The sequence below is a fragment of the Hippopotamus amphibius genome, chromosome 6 (genome assembly GCF_030028045.1).
Source record: "Hippopotamus amphibius kiboko isolate mHipAmp2 chromosome 6, mHipAmp2.hap2, whole genome shotgun sequence".
NCBI lineage: Eukaryota > Metazoa > Chordata > Mammalia > Artiodactyla > Hippopotamidae > Hippopotamus > Hippopotamus amphibius.
The window spans coordinates 104,110,895-104,132,178 of record NC_080191.1 but is presented as its reverse complement, the minus strand read 5'-3'; the positions used below and the strand labels follow the sequence as shown (position 1 = coordinate 104,132,178).

Here is a 21,284-nt window from a genome sequence, read left to right as displayed (position 1 = left end):
AGAAATTACATATTAGTTAGGTGGTTGTAAATGCTGCCTGAAATCAGTATATAGTGGAGCTGGCTAGGCAAAGGCTTTACACAGTCAGGACTTTGTGAATTAAATAAAAAGTCTCGTATGCAGGACATTTAGCAGCCTCTGAAGGCCCCCTTTTTGTTTTTTGGTTTTCTTTTGGCTGCACTGGGTCTTCACAATGAAGCGGGCGGGCTTCTCATTGTGGTGGCTTCTCTTGCTGTGGAGCGCGGGCTCTAGGTGCGTGGGCTTTAGCAGTTGTGGCACGTGGGCTCAGTAGCTGTGGCTCATGGGCTCTAGAGCACAGGCTCAGTAGTTGTGGCACACAGGCTTAGTTGCTCCGCGGCATGTGGGATCTTCCCCAACCAAGGGTCGAACCCATGTCCCCTGCATTGGCAGGCGGATTCTTAATCACTGCGCCACCAGGGAAGCCCCTGCCCTTTTGTTTTGACTGGATTTCTGTGCCCTAGATTGCTTAATGCGCAGCTAGTCAGCTCAGTTGATTATAGGAGAGGTTTAGCCTTAAAACTAAGTGAACATTTTATGTCTTTGTGGGTTTTCAGGGGAGAAGGTCCTGGTTTTCATCAGATTCTAAAAGATGAGCTTCAATCCAATCCAAAAAGCCAGGCTGGAGAACTGTTGGGGGGGTGGGGGGGGTGCCCCACTGAGGACACCAAGGTGATGGCTGGGCTCCTTCCCCCCGGGTGCGCCCTTGGCCTTGGTCCCCTTTCATTAGAGGAACTGGATGGTTTCCATCCTGTGTGACAGGTGGGCAGTGTGGCTGCTGTACTGGGTTGAAGAGTGTTCCCCCCAAAGTCATGTTCACCTGGAACCTGTGAATGTGACCTTATTTGGAAATGGGGTCTTGACAGATGTCCTCGAGTTGAGAGGAAGATGGGAGCAGGCAGGAAAAAATCTGCAGGGAGCAGGGCCCCACCGACACCCTGGCTTTGACTTAGCCCCTCCGGAACGAGAATACATTTCTGCCATTTTAAACCACCCAGTTTGTAGTACTTTGACATGATTACAGCTGTTAGTCACGTAAACCTCCCAAACAGTAGAACAAACACATCAGGAGGTTATTTTTTTTCTTAAATCAAAGCAGCCCAGAGGCAAGCCCTGGGAGTAGGTGTGGCAGCTCAGTGCCCTTGGCTGTGGTCCTTGTCCGGGTGCTCGTGAGGTGACCCGCGGGGCTCCTGCCAGCCTTTCAGGCAGCACGAGTGGGGAGCGTAAAGGCCTCAAAGGCACAGACTGAGTCGGTCCCCATGGGGAGCTTTCCAGAGGCTCCTTCCAAGGGCTTCCCTTACAGCTCTGCGGCCACCGCTGTGTCACTTGAGCACCCCTGGAGGTGAGGGATCTAGGCTGTGGCTGCTGTGGTCTCAGCAAGAGAGAACACGGGAGGGGAGTGGCCTTTAGAAAGAGGGAGCGCTATTCCCACTTAGGCCTGAAGGACCAGCGGTTTCTGCCTGTCCAGCTTCCCAACACGCCGCTGTCCTCGGCTTCCCCAGCACCTGCTTCCCAGCCCACCCACCCACCAGCATCTCCACCACCACTCTGGAGTCTGTGGGCTTATGGGAGGCTCCCAGCAAAGCAGGGCAGCCATGAGAGCATGGCTAGGGCCTCTCGGTTCATGGGGTTTGGGGCCAGCATGGCCAGTGTGATGTAAGATCTCAGGTCCGTAGTGAGAGAGTAAATCTATATACTGAAACTCAGGTGTGCAGAAATCTTGCTCCAAAGCTGCATTCCCACCAATGGCAGTCCGAGGCCTAACCTTGCCTGTTAAAGGCAACTCGATTTCTTACCAGTTAACCATCTCGTCTGGACCAGGGCCCACTGTAGATTCCCACTCTGTCTCTTCTCCCTGCCTGGGTAGTGTCAGGATTCTGGGATGCCTCACGTGTCTCTCTGTCCTTTAAGGAAGAGCCTCTGAGTGCCCCCTGGGTCCTTGCTGGCCTCGGAGGAAGGCTCTGTTCCTGCCTCTTTCTCAGCTTCTGTCCCACTGGAGCCACTGACTGCCCTGTCAGCCTGTAACCTGTGACCCTCAAGGCCTTCGGTCTTTATGGCTGGTGACCGTGGGTCCCACCACGACGATGGAGGCAGGAACCAGGCAGTCTGTCCAAGCCCTTTGGCTCCGTGAGACGTTCCCCAGCAGACTGCGACAGGCGCAGCAGGGGCACAGGTGCTCTCTGCAGATCGCCTCTCTTCCTGGCCCCCTGATTTGCTAGGTGGGGCTCCCAGGAGCCTCCCTCCATTAGTTCCTTGGGCCCGAGAACCCCTGTGCTTCCTCCAGACGTCCTGGTGCCCCTGCAACCACTGGCTGAGCTCCCTCCCAGGGCCCAGGAACTCTCCCCCTGCTGCCCCTGCCTCCACGCGCGGGCCGGGAGCTCTGCCCACCGCAGCTCAGCTGCCAGGCTGCCCGGCTCTGCCTCAGAAGCCAAGCAGTCCTAAAAACAAAGGCAACCTTTTTAGCCCTCCCAAAGACCTGCAGAACTGGCTCTGGTCAATTTTCTGCAGTTGTTTGTTGTTAATGTCTTGTTGAGTGGAGTGTGTGTGTGTGTGTGTGTGTGTGTGTGTGTGTGTGTGTGTGTTTTATTGAGAGAGAACAAATTGTTACAGGCTTTTAAGGAAACCAAAAACATTCGCTCTCTAATTATATCTATTATTCCATTCCCATTCGTCTTGCTTTCTTGTTTTGAAGCAGGCCTTTCTATTAGCCAGAAACTCCAGTCACGTTTTCTGAATAAATTAAGGCTGCTGTTTCTCTGCTGCTATCTGTAAGAGGACTTGTCCACATGGTCTGTAGATTTATTATTCTTAGTGAAGGTTCTAATAAACCGGCTGGACTCATGTTGATGGGACCAGTCTTTGCCTTGCCCCTTGCTCGAAATACTTTTTTGAAAGTATGTAGAATAGCAGTGTTTTGAAATGTAGGTCCCAAGGGTGTTTTTCCATGTTTGTTCAGTCAGTTGATCAGTCGGTCAATACTTACCGTGCACCTGAAACGCGCCAGCCATCCTGCTGAGGGCTGGGGGGTGCAGCCCCGAGCCAGACCCTGCTGGGGGTGATGGACGACAGATAAGGCAGCAGCTGCCGGTGCTAACGTCAGATGCGACAGTACTTATCGTCAATGCAGTGGAAGAGCTGGTGGGGGGAGGCCAGAGGGTGGCCTGGGCCGCTTGGTTCTACTCCGAGGAGGCAACAGGGGAGCCAAGGGTGGACCCCTGAGGGGAGGAGTCGGCAGGGCTCTGGGGATGGAGCCTCCGGGCCCCGAGGCAGGCAGGATGCTGGCCTGCCCTGCCTCTCCCGCTGCGGGCGCTGAACGAGTTAGGAGTGGCTTGAGCCCGGTGACTGTGGGGGCTGGGCCTGGAGCAGAGGGCCCCCAGCAGAGGCTGGGACAGCTTGGCTGAGTGAATGACTAAGAACGTGGCATGTGAGGCCTTGCAAATAGGGTATTGCTGAGGCCCCAGGTGATAAGGAAGCAGGTGTTGATGGAGAGCGAGCCTGCCACTGCACTGATGCTCAGAGCGGTGCTCTGAGGGTATCTTTGTAAAAACGTGTTTTAATTGGCAGTCCCCCAGCACAGTCTCTTCCGTAGTGCTGGGGAGGGTGCTTCCACTCCTGCACTCCCCCGAGAATCCCTTCCTCAGAAGCCACGGTCCCCAGTAGGGCTGGGTGCGTCCCTCAGGCGTGCGGCGGGCGTGGCCGAGGTCCCTTGCTTGTTGAAGCTCCTGGTGGGCAACTCCACGGGATGCTGAGCCCGGTGGTCAGAGCTGGCTTGGCAGGTCCTCTCCTGTGAGGCCAGGCCTCCCGCAGGACATACAGAAGCAGCTCCTGTGAAGGCCCTGGGTTAAGTCTTTCTGACTCCACAGGCATCGCTGTCTGTTGACAACCGTAGTGCCGTGAGTTTGTCCTTTTATTTTTACCATTATGTTGAATTGACAACATACTTTATTCTTTATATTTTTTAAAGGTGGTGTCTTTAATTTCTGTCACCTCTTTAATTTCCGTCACCAGGAGACCCTGGTCTTTTTTTTTTTAATAAATTTATTTATTTTTATTTATGTATTTATTTATCTGGCTGCGTTGGGTCTTCATTGCTGCACGTGGGCTTTCTCTGGTTGCGGGGAGCGGGGGCTGCTCTTCATTGTGGTGCATGGGCTTCTCATTGCCGTGGTTTCTCTTGATGCAGAGCACGGGCTCTAGGCACGCAGGCTGAGTAGTTGTGGTGCATGGGCTTAGTTGCTCTGAGGCATGTGGGATCTTCTCAGACCAGGGCTTGAACCCGTGTCCCCTGCACTGGCAGGCAGTTCTTAACTACTGTGCCACCAGAGAAGTCCAGGACCTGGTCTGTAGTGAGAGGAGTGAGTTACCAGCAGTGAACTCTGAGAAGTGTAGGAAGCCCAGCAGAAACACTTCCCCCAGACGTTGGATGAATGCTCCATGCTGTTCCCCACGTTGTAGGTCAGCAAGGGGCACCCTAGGCTCTCTGCCGAAGTAAGACACATATGTCACCATGAGAGCACGTTCATGGGATGCTGGGGGGAGGCTCTGCGTACCAGGCTCCGGGGCCCCCTCTGCTGTGTCCAGCACCTGCCCCACCTCTCATTGGGCAGAGCATCCTTGGTGCGAAGAGTTGCTGTGAAACTGGGCAGAAGAATTCCCCAGCTTGTCTGAAGTGATGGTGTGGCAGCAGACAAGGTACGCTCGGCATTAGTTACAAAGTATCATTCTTCTATTTTCAGTAAATATTCAAGAAGTGATATTACAAGAAAATTTGGAAAAAGAAGATCAAATTCTGGTTTCTCTGGCAGGGCTAAAGCAGGTATGTCTGTTGATCTGACTTTGGGTCACGCAGGCCACCCTTTCAGTGCCTGTTGGGGAGGGCACCCCAGGGCACGGGTACCGTGACATCGGAGCCAGTGTCCCCGCATTTCCTCCCAGACAGACCCCTGCTGACTGTCCACCTGCTACGCCCATTGCTCCTTTCAGCAGCAATGTCTGACTAGCCTGAAGCCCAGACTGGTTTCTCATTTCCCACCCCCACCCCTTCCTCTTCACAAACCTGTCCTGTTTGCGCCTCACCGAAGCTGGTGTGGTGGATATGGTGCAGCTCAAGTCCAGTCACACACCTGTGAACACACGAATGTCCTGGGAGCTCAAGGCATAAACACTCACCTCCTGTAACAGGCCTCAGCCTCTCGAGGGCCGCAGCGACTCAACCCTTAGAGGAGTGAATGGAACAGAAATGTCAATGAAGAGACGCGGGGCTTCACTGTCGGCCTGTGTTATTACCCCTCCGTGGGGCCAGGTGTGCGGGCGTGTGGTGTTTCCTGCTCTAGGATAACCACCAAGGACGTGACACCCCATCTGCCCCTGTGGCCATTCAGTCTGTGGCATTTTCCTTGGTCAGTGGTTTTGACATAGAGCTGGATTTGTTCCCCTGTGATTTCTTTCTTATGGTCATATATTCATACTCACACTATAAAAGAATGGTCAACAACAAGTCTGGTTCCAATGTATTCGAGGTTTAGCTGATATTTAAAACCAAACTCATTCATCTTTCTTATGGATTTTCTTCTTCTCTGAAAACAGATCAAAGACATTCTGAAAGGCTCCCTGCGCTTCAACCAGAGCCAGCTAGAAGCTGAGGAGAACGAGCAGATCACCATCTCAGACGACCACTACTGCTCCAGTGGCCAGGGCCTCCTGTCCGGGGCCAGCAAGCAGGTACAGGAGCTCTGAGAACACTGTCACATTAGCCTGAGGGGGGCACATTCAAATTACAAATCATAAAAGCCCACCCACGTTACTTCACATGACCATGTGTGAAGTTCAACTGTAAAATGCAAGTGACCTAAGCCAGGGGTGTTGTACCTGTGCAGGTTGTGTACTCCAGGGCCCTGGGCAGTGCCATTGAGAATAGACTAGCGTCTCCCAGAGTTGTGCAGTGCACAACCTACACCCCTGTACACAGCAGCGGCCTGGACTTCCTGCCAGTCCCATTGTGCGGCGTTAGAAAGCCAGATCTGTGCCTCAGTTATTGGTCAGTTGCCTCCAGCCGATGCCTCCATTCCTTTTAGCACAAGAAGTACTGTGCCTGCTTTCCTAATGCTTTTATTTTGCCTTCATGGGGAAGGACTTCTCAATGTCCATCTTCAGGCCACAAAGGTCAGCAAATTTTTTCTGTAAAGGGCCAGAGAGTAAGTAGTGTAGGATTTCCAGGCCACATGTGATCCTATCACACGTCTGTTTCTATATTTGGTGGGCTCGTTTGTTTTTACAGCCCTTTAAAATTACAGAACAGAAACAGACTCACAGACTTAGAGAGCAAACTTACGGTTACTGAGGGAAGAGTAGGGGAGAAGGATAAATTGGGAGTTTGGGATTAACATGCACACACTACTATATATAAAATAGATAAAAAACAAGGACCTACTGTATAGCACAGGGAGCTCTGCTGAAGACTCTATAATGACCTATATGGGAAAAGAATCTGAAAAAGAATAGATACTTGTATATGTGTAGCTGAATCACTTTGCTGTACACCTGAAACTAACGCAACATTGTTAATCAACTATACTCCAATATAAAATAAAAATTAAAAAAAATATATATATATATATATACATAAGCCATTCTCAACTTGAGAGCCACACAGAACAGTCCGCAGGCCAGATCTGGCCCATGAGCTGTAGTTTGCCGACCTGCGTTCTCAGGTGTCCACATGGTGTGTAATTTATTCTAACATAGAATCCCAGAATTTCCTAGTTAGGAAGGATCTAAGAAATACCTGCTCATTTTACCAGTGAAGAATAGCTTTCAGAACCCCTGTCCCAGTTCAGTCAGCTTCCAGCTGCATCACGCTGCCTCCTGGCGTGTGATCTGATGGGACTAAGCATTCCTAATAATATTCTTTTTAAGTGGTTTGCAGAGTTTCATCTTGGAAAAACTCCCATTAGCTCTCATCTAAGTTACTTTCTCAAAAAATAGCATCCAAGTGCTTGTAAATTATATATTTTCTATGATTTTTAAAGAAGCAAAATGGCCTTTTAGAATGGGGGCTCTTTCAGTTTTAAGAGTACTCTTCCAGAAGAGAACCCTGTGTGGTTCATTTCATCCAGCTTTAAAAGGAAATTTTCAGAGAGCATTTTGGGTCTGCATTTTAAAGCCACATGAATCCAACAGTAACATTGCAAGTTTACCTTGATTAGTTCCTTCAAATTCCCCTTCCGTGCCCAGATGTTTAATTTTCAATAATTATTTATTTATTCACATATTATTGAGCTTAGGCTCACCCTCCCCCCAACCACTTTTAATTGACAACTTTATTTTAAAATTCAGTGTGATCTTTTTCTAGTTGAATGTGTAGAAATACTGTAGAAAAAGAGCTCTGAAGAACCACTAACGAATTTGCTAATTGAAAACTTCTTGATTATACTTTGTAATCATCATGCCCAGTGTTCAGATTTCTAAGAACCTGCCAGTTGCCAGCACTGCCCCACAGACCCATGCAGCCCCCGTATGAGCTGGCCGTGGGCCAAGAGGGGGATACAGTGTGATAGGCCCTTGTTCCGCAGAGACCCAGGCTCACCCTGCCTCGGGGCAGAGGGCTCGGTCCCCCTGCCAGCGCGCTTCCCCGCCAGGAGCTTAAAAGGGCTCTTCCACTGCAGCAGTGCACTCACCCCGCTCCCACTGGGAGGTCAGTGGAGAGGTAGCCTTTCCGTCTGATTACACATCTTCTCTCCGGCTCTGCCAACAACAGAGGGAAAACTGTATTCTGTAGAGTGAAAAGAGCCGCATTCTGTCTCTCCCTTCCACAGTCTGTCCTTCACGTACTCCTTTGTGAACCTTTGGGAGGTTTTGGATGAATTTCATTCAAATCCACCACAGCAGAAGGAGGGACTTGTAGGACCCTGGATTCATCCATCCATCAGCCCATATCAAATGCCTCACTGGTACTTGGTCCCATGTTTTTATCTGTGGTCTGGAGCTGCGTGGGCTCATGCAGTAGCCGCTAGCTACAGGTGTCTACTTAAAATTCAATTTAAATTCATTAGAGTCGAAGAGAATTCAAAGTCACTTCAGTTGCTCAGTCACACTAGGTGCCTCTCCAGTGCTCAGTATCCGCACGTGCGCAGGGCTACTGGCCTGGACAGCACAGAGAGGGGACATTTCCTCAGCGTGGAACATGTCTGTTGAACAGCACTGGTCAGTAGTTAGGCTTACCTGCTTCTACCGCCATCCTAAGTCACGCAGAGAAACAAGGTGAGGGGTGGGGGGCCAGGCCAGGTGGCAGTCCTGGCCAGCTTTAGGCAGGACCGACAGGTTGGGAAACTTTTTATATTGTGTGACACAGGCCTGTGTTTTTGCAAAAAGAGAAGACAGACCTGGGAATTTACAAAGTTTCTGTAAAGGATATAAATGGCACCAAGTAGTAGCTACGTTTGCTGTGGAAATCCAAAGAGAAAGCTTCTAGGCGAGAGTCCAGAGGATGGAGTCTTTTCATCTGCTTGTGACATCGGCCAAGGCCAGCCTCCCAGCTGGGCTTCAGTTCTTGGTCCGTAAGATAGAGGTGCAGTGGAGTAAGAAGAAAAGGTGGTTGCAGAGGCCCTGGCGGTTCTAACATGCTTTGTCTGAGCCAGTCATGGCTTTATCCACAAACTGGGGGGAGGGCGGTATCACCCACCATTTATCGCTTGACTCCACTGCTTTCCTAGAAACAAGCCAGCTGGTTAACGATGGTAGGGGCCATCTTTCCTTCTAGTCATAGGCTTTGTAACATGTTTCTCCTCTTCAAGTCCTGCCCATGTCCTCACTGTATGCTAAAGGCACTTCTGTGGTAGAGACACCGCTCTGAATATAGATATCTGCTGTCCATGCTCACTCTGCTGTCAACCTCAGATAAGCTCCAGGGCACGGTGGGAGGTCAACGTTCTCCCAGCTTATAGCTTGGGACAGCAGTCCCATGAACAAAGCATCCGCAGCCTGGAGGCAGGAGGCCGAAGCCGAGGCCTGATGTGCACCCGCAGCTGTGGACGTGGGGGGAGGCCCTCCCCAGAGGCCCCCGGCCCTGACCACCTCACAGGGGGCTGTAATGGGGTGAGAACGGACCCTGTCTCACCAAACTGCCCTAGTGCCATTAGGGATCACATCCCCTTCTACTACAGGCCCATGTGCTGTGTGTCTCTTCCGTTTTGTAAGAATTGCTGTGTTGACAGGCTGTAAACAGCTTTAAAACTTGAGCTGAAAAACCTCAAGGTCTGGTGTGTCTCAGCGCTGGAATCTTTAATGCGTTCTGCTTCTGTTCTCCAATTAAGTCTCTTAAAAGTAGGTGAATTGTCGGGGGGAGGCACCTGAGGCATTATTTAGCCACTGGCCCACATGACACCACGGAGAATATGAGATTGAGAGGGGGCCTGCCAGTCAGGCCCAGGTTCCCTCAGGAGCGCTGCCAGCTGGCTGCCCAGGCTCTGTGCACAGCCCGCAGGTGGCCTCGGCCATGGTGGAGCCAGAAGACCCAGGGGCATTCCAGCCAAGGGTCTGCCTACCCCTCTTCAGGCTTCAGGCCCTGCCCCAGGCCCCCACTGTGGGGAGAGTTGCTTGGGGTGGGGAGGGGGCAGGTGTGGCCATGCCATTGGCTTAGTCAGCCTTTGGCAAGGGGCTCTTCCTGCCAGGCTGCAACACCCTTGGTCAGGCCGTGGCTTCACTTCCATCCCAGGGCTGGCAGGAGCTTCTCTGATCTTAACCCAAAACCTTGACCAGTGTTCGTGTATGCCAGCCCCACTGCAGGCGGTAGTAACATCATTGCAGCTGGCAGGGAGGGGGCACACACGTAGCCTGCGGCCTAACATCCATCCGCCGCCATCACTCGCTGCACAGTGGCCACACACGAGGACGAGGGCGCGGAGGAGCAGGCTGTCCTCCCCCCAGATGGGAGAGCTGCTGCCCCGGGAGGAGGCTGCTGAGCAGGGGGGTGCGCGGTGTGCTCCGCGCCCCAGGCCCATAGCTCCATCGGAGGGGCCTCCCTGCATCGGGGTGGGGGGGGGGGACGTGGTCCCCCCCTCACCATTTCTTCCCTCCCCTTCTGTGCTCTGACTCTCTGACTCCTTCCCAGGCCCCTTCAGCAGTGCTGGGACGCAAGGAGAGAGGCGGCCTGGATGACTTCATCCTTGTCTCCAAAGACGATGAGGGGGACGGTGCCAGGGCGCCCCCCATGGGCCAGGCTCAGCCTCTGCGGCCCCTGCGGAGCTCAGCCAGGCCCACCCTGGTGTTCTCCGACCCCCTGACCGGCCCAGCGTCGGCCTCCTCCAGCAACCTCAGCTCCAGCCCCGACGACGACAGCAGCAGCAACAGTAAGGACTCGGGCTTCACCATCGTGAGCCCCCTGGACCTCTGACCGCCGCCCGGCTGCTCCCGAGGAGACGCCTCTGAAACCCAGCCTCTTCCCATTGCGCACGTGGCCTTGGTGCAGCACTTGGAACCTGTGGAGAGAAGCAGGGGGCCCGCAGAGCATGTGGGCAGACCTTCCCCAAAAGGCAGACAGCTTTTCCCACAGCATAACCCACCCCACCAGTAAGGCCCCAGCATCTCACTCACTGTCCAAAAAGACCAAACCACAGCTAGACTCACTTGCCCTCTGTCCCCTCATCCCCAACTAAGGTGTGGCTGCTCCATCAGGTATATGTGGAAGGAAGAAGTGTGTTTCAGATCTTCCCTCCTTCAGAGCATCCATCCGGCATAGGAAAACTGATATCAAGGAAACATTCTCTCTGGAAATCTATCAACCTATTCCATACTTCATTCCTCCCCTGGGAGGCCATACAGCAGAGCCAGCTGCGCCCAAATGGACTAGAACCAGTGCATTCCAGGGCTGGAGAAAACCTCCCAGAAAGTCACAGTGCCCTTCAGGAAGAGGGTCTGAACTTAGGAATCATGTGTGGGTGCAGCAACATGGTTCCAATTCTCCTCGTTTATTAAAGAATACAGCTCAGCCCACGTCAACTCTGGCCATCACCGCTCCTCCTTAAACAGTTGTATTTCGTCCTTGAGAATCTTTCACAGTCAGAAGAGAAGGTCGCTTATCCATGAATTAGCCATGACTGTGCTCTGCTGATTTGGGTCATTCATCGCCTTGAAGGACAGAGTGCTTTCTGGAGTGGGATCTCGACAAGCAGGGGCCAGCTCCCCAGCAAGTGTGCCTGCTTTCTCCACGGCTTGGCTTATCCCTTTGAAGACAGAGGTCCAAAGACTTTTTTAGCGTAGAAATGTGGAGCAAACCCTGGGCTGGGTCACTCCCCTGACAGACTCTCTGACCTCGGGCACTGCATTTTATCACTTTTGTCTGCAGCATCTGCATCTGGGAAAGGACATGTCAGCTGGAGGGATCTCATAGACCCCTTTGGTTCTAAAGTTTGCTGATTCTAAAAGCCTGTATGAACCATGGCCAATGACATGTGCCTTGCTCTCAGAGTCATTTAAGTCGCATATTAGCTATTATCTGCTGTTAACTATAAATGTAGCAATTTTTTTTAAATTTCATAATAGTTTGTCATTTTTTTATGATTTCTGGATTTTCACTGAATATTGCTATTTATTTGCCAGCTGAGTTCAAGGATTGCTAATGATAATCTCAATTATACATTTTATTTCTCAGTCTACAAATATACTTTTAATTCTGTACTATTTTCTACATATTTGGAGGGGGGGGTGTTTTTGTTTTTGTTTTCCCATGTAGAGTTCATTTCAGAGCTAAGAGCCTAAGCTACTGGCTGGTTACTGGCTGATGTGAGCAGGAAACCACACTATTATTCAAGTAACAGGTTTAATTTTCTAACTGGAATGACATTGAGTGAAGACCAGTGGACATGTACACCTTAATTTAAGCACACTATCAGCAAGCAAATGATAAGAACTGGGCAAAGAGAACTGTTTTGTAAAAGGATATTTCAGGGTCTGGCAGAAGTAAACTCAACATACCAGCCTGAGCATCTTCCTAACTGTGGGAAGTAATGAGGCACCAAGCTGGGGGTTCCACGTGGTTATCTGGCTTGCTGACCTGAGTCACTGAAAAGAAGATGGACAAATCAAAGAGTGGTTATTGAAGATTTAGAAAGCATTCACCCTTCCAGAATTTGAGAGCAGTTTGATTTGGGAGAAGCAGTAATTAGGCTGCAGTGTCCAGTACCTTTTCCAACATAGCATGAAGTTTCACTGATTTGGAAAATAAAGTCAGGGATCAAAGACTCAGCTGGCCAGGAGCACATGGCACCCACCCCAGTCCCTCCACCTGGTTTACTGTTTGCACCATGGCCAGGCTCACTCCCCTACAGCAGGAATTGAGAGGCTGAGGAGGGGGAAGAGGTTGCTTTAAAAACAGCTGCGCTGTGTAAAGGCATAGCCACTGTATGACTGAAAGCAAAATGTCAAGCCAGACAAGCAACTTATTTTTGGCAAAGCTTTTCACCAAGTAACTGGTCACTCTTAAAAGTAGAATACCTTGAACTGGAAATGTTAAAAGTTAAACTTTCATTAAATGCACATACTGCTAGTGGAGAAATATCATAAAACATCTTTTTAATGTGACCACTATTTCATACAATGAAAAACTATGTACAGTGTGCTGCTTCCAGGTTGGCTGCATTTACATTGTGTACCGAGCAGGCGTCTCCCACCAGGAGTGTCCGTCCAGCAGCAGTGCCCTTGAACCCAGTGGCTCTCCCAAGCTCAAGGAGTCTGGCTACATACATTCTCCTCAGTAACCATGGCTCAGCAGGCATGCTCACAAAATCATCTGGAACCCAGACACCCCAGCAATCATACATAAATAAAACTTGTAGATCTGGGTTTTCCCCAATAAATACTCATTAGACCATACAGTCCATCTGCATCTTAAGATATTGTTTTCAGTTAGGAAAATGTCTGTTTCTCAATGGAACTAGAGTGGCTAGTCTGCTGTTCACGGTGGGACTGAGTTATGATGTCTCTGTATACAAATATAGTATATGTGGGCCAGGAAGAGAATTTCTTGTTAAAGAGTTTATTTGCCTCCACACACAAGGTTGCTACATACATTCACAGTTTTAATAGACAGCAATTAGCTATTCCAGTTGTGCTTTAAAATCCCCAATATTATTTTCACTAGTGAGTGCAAAGCAAATGTCCCATCTGGCTACAATTGGTCCTAGAGTTATAAACTCTGTAATCATTTCTAGAAGGGTCCCTCATTCTCCAGTTTCATCATTTGCTTTTTCGGGTATGACTTCGAGGCTCCGGCGTGGCTTCTGGACATCGGTGTTTTCTGTGCCTGGTTTATTGAGTCCACAGGAGACAGCCGCATAGTGGATCTGCTTCAGGTTCTCCACAGTCTCGTTCTTGGCATATTTCAAGAGATCTGCTTGTCCCTGTGATAAAACATGCAATTAGTGTGAGACAAGATATGACTTGTGGTTACAGTTTAACAATATAGGTCTTCCACTGAAATAGAAATATTTTGATTCTGCAAGAGGGCATATTTATTTCTGATCGGCACCGAATCCAAATGGGTCAATTTTTTCAAAAAAATTGTTTTCCCAGTGCTCAACACCAGACATCAAGAGTATGCTGCCTTTTCAGTCCTTTGCATTTTCTGGGTTCTTTATTTTTACATACATGGAATCAAGCAGACTACGTATTTCTTGTTTCCTTTTTTCTTTTTTTTTTTTTTTTTCACCAAAAGTCATGTCTTGGCAATCTTTGCACATCAGTATATATAGATCTACCACAGTATGACAGGGTATTTAAAAACAAAACTCCCCAGATGGTCTAGGATAATTAAGGTGGTAATAGCAAGAGTTCTTTATCTGGTTGAATCTCATGTTTCTCATGTGCAAGTTATCACAGCATCTTAAACGTACCAGGCCTTCAGCCACTATCCATAGGAGACACAAAGGACCCTTACAGGTGATAAACTGGGGCCTGGGGAGCTGCTGAACTTTACCCACCTCACTTTTACTCTGTTCTGTGCATCTACAACTACAGGCCTGCCCTGTCCGGGAATTAGGATATCCAGAGTGAGGAAGGAACAAGTCTGAGAGGGGAGGGTGTTCGCGATGGCAGTGTTCACTTCCCGTCGCTTCAGAAGCCTTTAGAAGAGCAAAGGTGACTGAAAACGCTGCCACCCACCCACTACCAGGGTGTCTGGTTTTGGAGACGCCAACCAAACTGGCTTCGCAGTGTTTTCAGTTGAGAAAGTCAAACCCTATTTGGTTTCACACATTCTGCTTCAAATCTTATATCTTATGCCATTTCCTTTTCACCTTGAAACATTTATAACAACCTTATAGATCAAAATATTTAGAGTTCCTATTTAGACTCATAAAATAATCTCTAAATGATGTAGCTGAGGGCGGGGCTCTTGCTGAGAGTCCAGCATGATCTGCCCACCACTTACATGGGGCTGGGGCAGAGGCTGGAGCAGCCAGGAAATGACCGCTGGCAGATGCAAAACGCCAGAGCCAGTGACCAGGCATTGTTGACATGGCCAGTCACCAAACTTACTGTCTGACCACAAAAGATGTCCCAGTTGTTAATATATTAAAAATACTTTAAATCATACCTGTTAGTGTTGTGCAGTTTTTGAATCCAAAATTAATCACAATTTAGTGCTCTTATTGAGCTAAAACAACCAGGATTCTGTATTTCAGTTAATTTTGCCAAAGTTTTCTTATCAACGTATTAGAGAAAAACAGAGTTGCCTTCCTTCTGAGCTGAGTGGCCACAGAGACTCTCCCACCCTCGGCCACCACTGTGCAGTGGCCATGTGGCTGAGAGCCAGAGAGCAAAGACAGCCACCTGCTGTCCCTGGGTCCAGCAGACACCTTTCTTCCAAATTAGACACAGTGGAGGGAAGAGAAAGGAGAGGACACTGACACCACTTTGGAAGTCTGTAAGAGGCACAAAAGTGTCAAATATTTTTTTGTTTTTGTGCAAATAGGAATGCAAGTTATGAGTGGTTGGGCCTCAGCATGTCTGGGGCCCACAAGGATTTCTGGGTTGTTCTGGAGCCAAAGTCCCCAGTCGGAGAAGGCTCACCTGGATGGTGTGGGCTGGGCTCCCTCCTCCCACTTAGCTTCCTGTCTACTCAGGAACACAGAGGAACAGCAAATTTTAGGTGCCTTCTATAACGTAACCAAGCAGGACCCTATGGGCCTTCCCAGGGTGGGGCCTTCCCAGGGCAGGCCCTTCCCCTATATTCTTTGCCCAGGTAATAGTATCTGATGTTCATTTCCTGAGTTGTTTCACAGATGTGAAAACCCCCACCAAATGGAAGATGTTAACTACTTGATGACCATGAGCATGTAGCCCTCAGGCCTCCTGAAGTCTGAGGACTGATAATGTTGACCCCTGTGACACCACCCTGTTAACCTCACCATCAGCCAATCAGAGACTTATACTGAGCTGATCACATACCCTATGACCCCCACCACCCCAACCTGGCCTTTAAAAATGCTTTGCCAAAACCCTTTGGGGAATTCGGGGTTTGGGGGGAGGCACAAGCCACCCATTTTCCTTGCATGACCCTACAATAAACCTTTCTCTGCTCCAAATTCCAACATTTTGGTATTGTTTGGCCTCACTGTGCATTGGGCACACAAACTTGCATTTGCTAGCAATTTTGGCAAGCCAGCCAGGAGGCTGTGCCTGTGACAAGTTGACCGCAGCCAGAGGCAGCCCCTTCCCTAAATCACAGCAGCTGCCAGAGTACATTCTGTTCTGGGGATCTCAGAGAGACTGTCCCTGACAGGCACCAGCCACCCCACAGCCAAGGCTATTTGGAACCAAGGAACGTCTGGAGCCATGGTCCACATTCAGTGTCACTTGGGGGTAAGTCACTCTAGCTTGTGCAGGCTGGGCTCGTGTGTGACAACACCAGGGTATCCTTCCCTATTGTGTTGGTTTTACCTGTGGTGGAGCATTGGTTGGGATTTTCCCTTTTGAACCAGATTTGGTCATTCATTCAGCTTCACCTCTGATGGGACACTCGTTGGGGTTCTCCCTTTTTGTGGCTAGGGAACTGTGGCCCTGAGAGACCCATCTGAACTGTTGTTTGCTTGATATTTGATAACACCAGTCATGAATAATTAGGTAGGGATGATCAGAGCTCTGTTCCATCTTATAATCCCCTGGAGTACTTATGCAAAACTGGAGCTCTTTAGCTATGCTCCCATAAATGAAAAAAAAAGTGATATTTTTATTGAAACATTGTGTGGCCTCAATACTCCCTGAGATCTGTAAAACAAAGGCCCCTAATGGTTCTGCAGTTATATCAAAGTGGGTCTTTTGCAATTGATTTTATCTTGGGGGGTGGGGTATATGTATGTGAATGAGTGTCTTGGTACCTCAGTCCAAATCCTGTTCTGTCTTCCTTGTTTTGCTGAAAGTGAGGCTTATGAATGTGAGTGGATGATAATATTTTATTGTCTATTACTGTCATTTGTTTGTTTAAACTGAACTGGATATTTGGGAACTGGAAAATAAGAAAGTGCCCTGAAAATAGTCCAAGATGGCTGGGTTTTGTATCAGTCGTTAGAAGAGGAATTTGCATTTCTCTTCCTGTGCCTTTGAGACGTAAGTGATCTCTCCAGATATTTGGTAACATGAAATTTTAGAGTTGTGCTAAATTAAGTTAAATGATGGAAGTTCATGTGGTTGTTCCTAGATGGAAGAATTAAGGGGCTATGGATACAGAAAGTGATAGAGGGTTTGTAGAAAAGGAACTCTGAGAAAAGAGCTTTGTGCATGGTCAGTATTGGCTAAGTTTAGATTGAATTTAAATTAAGTAAATGAATTTTATTATTAAAAGGAAGCTGGTGCAAGACTAGATTTTGTTTTCTCTCACTGTTAAGAGGACAAAGTTTTCCTGGAATGCTGCCACTGATAACAGATTGTGTGAGTTTCTGTGCCTTTAAGTGATCTGTATTTGCTTTTGAGATCTCTTCTCATTTTGGTTAAGGAATAAGTATTGTCTCACAGTAACCTATGATCTTATCTGACCAAGTGTTTCAAAACTTTTTGACAAGTTTCCCAAATATCAAATTTTAATTAAATTTTTTTGACCTCTAGCTAACTTTGGGATGCTTTAGAAAGTCCCTAAAGCATCTCACAGAAAAATACTTAACTTGGATTGTTTGGTATGTTAAATTACGTGGGAAGCATTGTCAAATGAGTGATAAGCCTCCTCAGAGTATACAGTATGGATAAATGTTTTTAATATAGACATTCCAGAAATTATATAAAGTTTCTGAAATTTGGATATGTCCTGGTATAATATAATTTTAGTTGTTATCTTAAAATGTTGGGGGAGGAATCAAGATGGCAGAATAGAAGGATGTGGAACTCACCTCCTCCACAAATACATCAAAAATACATCTACATGTGGAACAGTTCTTACAGAATACCTTACCAAAAGCTGGCAAAAGATATCAGACACCCAGAAATACAAGAAAGATCTCCACATAACCCGACAGGATGAAAGATTTTTTTTAAAAAGGAACAGGGATGGGACCTGTGTCCCTGGGAGGGAGCTGGAAAAGAGGAAAGGTTCCTGTGCCCTGAGAAGCCCTCTCACCAGCAGGGAGATCAGCTGGGACAGAAAGGGGGCTTCAGAGGCTCAGAGGAGAGCACAATAGACAGTTGGTGGCAGGCAGAACAGAGACCTGCACAGAGGATCTAAGCTACCTCACTGCAGTCCCTGGCCTTAGACACTTGCCTGCTGGTACATGCCAGGGCTGGGTGCTGAACCTCAGGCTTCAGAGGACAGACCTGGGGAGAGGACTGGGGGTGGCTGCACAGAGACAGCCTGAAGGGCATGGAGTGTGGTATGGGTTGCAATGGGGGGTGTACGTGGAAGAAGCCTGGGCCTGCCATAGAAGCAAAGCACCATTGCTAAAAGGCAAGTGAAGGAAGGGGTGGGGGCGGGGGCCCACCCCTTAGCAGCCTCCTTCTTGATGTTGCCTCCACAAGCTCTGGGAGCGGGACAATGGGTGCTCCCATGGCTGGGGTGGGCCTGGCCTTAGCTGCTGCGGACTTTGTGGGAGCATGCATATGGAGGCAGGGCCAGGGTCTGAGCTGTTTCCATAATTCCCACGGTGAGCCCACATGCATGACTACTGTGGTTCTGGTACCTGGTTTCAGTGTATTGGCACGTAAGGATCTGTGCTTTGTGAACACAGTGCCTGAGGGACACCAGGGCCAATTGCCTGCATTCTCACAGTGGAGGTGGGGCCAAGGGCGGTACCAACAACAGTGTACTCTGTGAGCCCACCCAGGTTACACCACAGAGCACAGTCCTGGATGGACAGCTCCAGCAAAGCAATACTCAGTGGCTCCTCTCCCAGTGGGAGTGTTCCAATCCCATCTATCTCACACTGCAGCTCAGAATCAGATCTGGGGGCTTCTACCCCAACAACTAGGGAGCAGACCCTGCCCCTGATGGCAGTGACAACCATACAGCAAAGAGGAGGCCCCACTCAATATCCAGTGCAGGCTCTGGTCACCACAATGTCAGTCACACCCCCATCAAGGGGATAACAGCCAGCACACACTGAGCAAAGATGCAGCAGGCATCCACACTAAAAACAGCCCTCACACCAAAAATATTAAACCCACACAAGCTACACAGGGATGCTCCCACATAAAAATAGCCCTCCAAGACCAGAGTAGGTAATTGTCTCTTCTAACCCCACAGAGTGAGAGAAATGTAAGTAAAATGAAGAAGCAGAGGAACCACTCCCAATTAAAAATCAAAAGAATTCCCATGAAAGAACAAACAGTGAAATAGACCTCTTCAGTCTAATAGACGAAGAGTTCAAAAAGGATATAATACCAATACTAAAGGAATTAACGAGGGTTATTAATAGAAATGCAGAGCACTGTAAAAAAGGAACTAGAAACTATAGAGGGACCAAGAAAAATTAGGAAACTCATTTGCCAAGATGAAAGCTGAGCTAAAGGCAATGAACAGCAGAATGAATAATGCAGAAGAACGAATAAATGACCTGGAAGATAGAATAGTGGAAATCACCCAATCAGAACAGCAGACAGAAAGCCAAATTGAAAAAAAAAATGAAAGCAATATAAGAGAGCTATGGGATAATATAAAGCATGCTAATCTGTGCTTAATAGGGATCCCAGAAGGAAAAGAAAGAGAAAGGGGGATTGAAAATGTACTTGAAGAAATTATGGCTGAAAACTTCCCAAACCTAAAGAAGGAAACAGATATCCAAGTTCAGGAAGCACAGAGAGTCCCAAACAAGATAAACACAAACAGACCTACACCAAGACATACTACTTAAAATGGCAAAAGTTAAAGATTAAGAGAGGATTCTAAAGGCATCAAGAGAAAAACAAAGAGTTAATTACAAGAGAATCCCCATAAGGCTGTCAGCTGATTTCTCTACAGAAGCATTGCAGGCCAGAAGGGAGTGGCAAGATATATTCAAAGTCCTGGCAGGGAAAATTCTGCAACCTAGCATCTACCAGCAAGATTACCATTTAAAATAGAAGAGAGAAAGAATTTCTCAGATAAGCAAAAACTAAAAGAGAAAATCATGGTTAGAAAGTAAATCACTTAAATAAGCCAGTACACAGATTAAAATGTTGTATGTCACAACTTGGGTAAGCTTCTTTGTCAAAAAAACTTTATAATTGGATCTCTAACCTTGCCTTTTTAAGTCCTTTATGATTATACACAGTTAAGCTGATGCAAAATGTTAAGCAAAATGCTTCATCTTTAAGAAAGAGTTATAGAAAGGACTTTTTGACAATAATACTGCTAAACTAGGTAAGATATTTTAAAAGTCTAATGACAACTCTGATTTCATAAAATTGTTAGTAAAAAATATTATATAGGACTGAGTAAACTGATGAATATGGTTATAATTTTCTGGTTTTAAAGAAACTTTGGACTTCTCTGGTGGCACAGTGGTTAAGAAACTGCCTGCCAAAGCAGGGGACACAAGTTCAATCCCTGGTCTGGGAAGATCCCACATGCTGCAGAGCAAGTAAGCCCATGCACCACAACTACTGAGCCTGCACTCTAGAGCCTGTGAGCCACAACTACAAAGCCCAAGCACCACAATTACTGAAGCCCACATGTCCTAGAGCCCACACACACTCTAGGGCCCTTGGACCACAACCACTGAGTCCACGTGCCTAGAGCCCAGGCTCCACAACAAGAGAAGCCACCACAATGAGAAGCCTGCACACTGCAACAAAGAGTAGCTCTCACTCACCACAACTAGAGAAAGCCCATGCACAGCAACGAAGACCCAACACAGCCAAAAATAAATAAAATTTTTAAAAAATAAAACATAAAAATGGACTCACTTAAACAAAATACAAAAACAACCTTTCCCCTTAAGCTAATTATGACTTACAGCGATTTGGTAAATTATACCTTTGTAAACACAATTTCTCTCTACCTGATCCCTCCAGATATTGGAAACTCTCACGCTCCCAGCAGCTTTATCAGGTAAATTAGGAAGGACACTTCCTAATAGGTGCAAAAATCTCGAGTTATTTTGGGGGCCTCAAAAAGGGAGGAATTCACCTAAATCTGTGAGGCAAAAAAATAAATAAATAAATAAAAATCTTCTTGTTCAGCAGGAAGTAGCCAGAGCAGTCATCTCCCCTTTCCCACAAGCTTGTGCAATGGGCACTGACAGTGGGGAACTGCAACAGGGAAGAACAAATCTGACTCCATATTAGATCTGTTTCTTTTACTTTAACCTTTGTATTCTGTTGCTTTTGCTACAAGTTAATCACTAACGGGATGTTGCCTATAGCTTAAAGTACACATAATGGTCCATCTCAGGGAACACTGCCCCCATGCTTGAATGTTAAACTAAAACACCTTTGTTCAGCTCACAGGAAACATCCTGACCCAGCCCACCTGTGAATGGCTGCAGGAAAGAAGAAAGTAACACATCCCCTTCTGTAGTCTGGATGAAACCAGGAGACATTTGCAACAACTTATGACCTTAGTAATACTGCTAGCTATATTATTTCTATATTGCCTGCTTTACAGAATTGTTTCTTGTATTACCAAATATGTGACTGAGCCTCTGATAAAAATAATGATGACCAGGCAACTTGAAACAGTTGACCAGATATAAAGTTCTATATAAGATCAATGATTGTAATAGCACAACTCTAGATATGGGAAAAAGCAACAAGAGGGAATTTTTTCCTAGACCATAACAGACCAGTAAGACAGGTGGTCCAGAGAATTTTGA

The 21,284-nt window shown here is 47.8% G+C and overlaps 2 protein-coding genes across 19 annotated transcripts in view; one reads left to right on the top strand and one right to left on the bottom strand.

The window, feature by feature from the left end:
* TBC1D5 (TBC1 domain family member 5) overlaps positions 1-10,991 on the top strand; it is a 556,466-nt gene extending 545,475 nt beyond the window's left edge. For all 16 annotated transcript variants that reach the window (XM_057739461.1, XM_057739464.1, XM_057739462.1 and 13 more), the window contains 3 exons: positions 4,755-4,834; positions 5,605-5,739; positions 10,127-10,991. In XM_057739461.1, coding sequence (XP_057595444.1) covers positions 4,755-4,834; positions 5,605-5,739; positions 10,127-10,408 — 497 coding nt within the window. In that variant the 3' untranslated portion in view covers positions 10,409-10,991. The remainder of the gene's footprint in view (positions 1-4,754; positions 4,835-5,604; positions 5,740-10,126) is intronic.
* A 1,577-nt stretch (positions 10,992-12,568) lies between these two features.
* PLCL2 (phospholipase C like 2) overlaps positions 12,569-21,284 on the bottom strand; it is a 190,471-nt gene continuing 181,755 nt past the window's right edge. For 2 of the 3 annotated variants that reach the window (XM_057739451.1, XM_057739452.1), the window contains exon 6: positions 13,066-13,412. In XM_057739451.1, coding sequence (XP_057595434.1) covers positions 13,233-13,412 — 180 coding nt within the window. In that variant the 3' untranslated portion in view covers positions 13,066-13,232. Of the gene's footprint in view, positions 13,413-21,284 lie in introns of all 3 variants that reach the window. The other variant, XM_057739450.1, reaches the window with a different exon arrangement.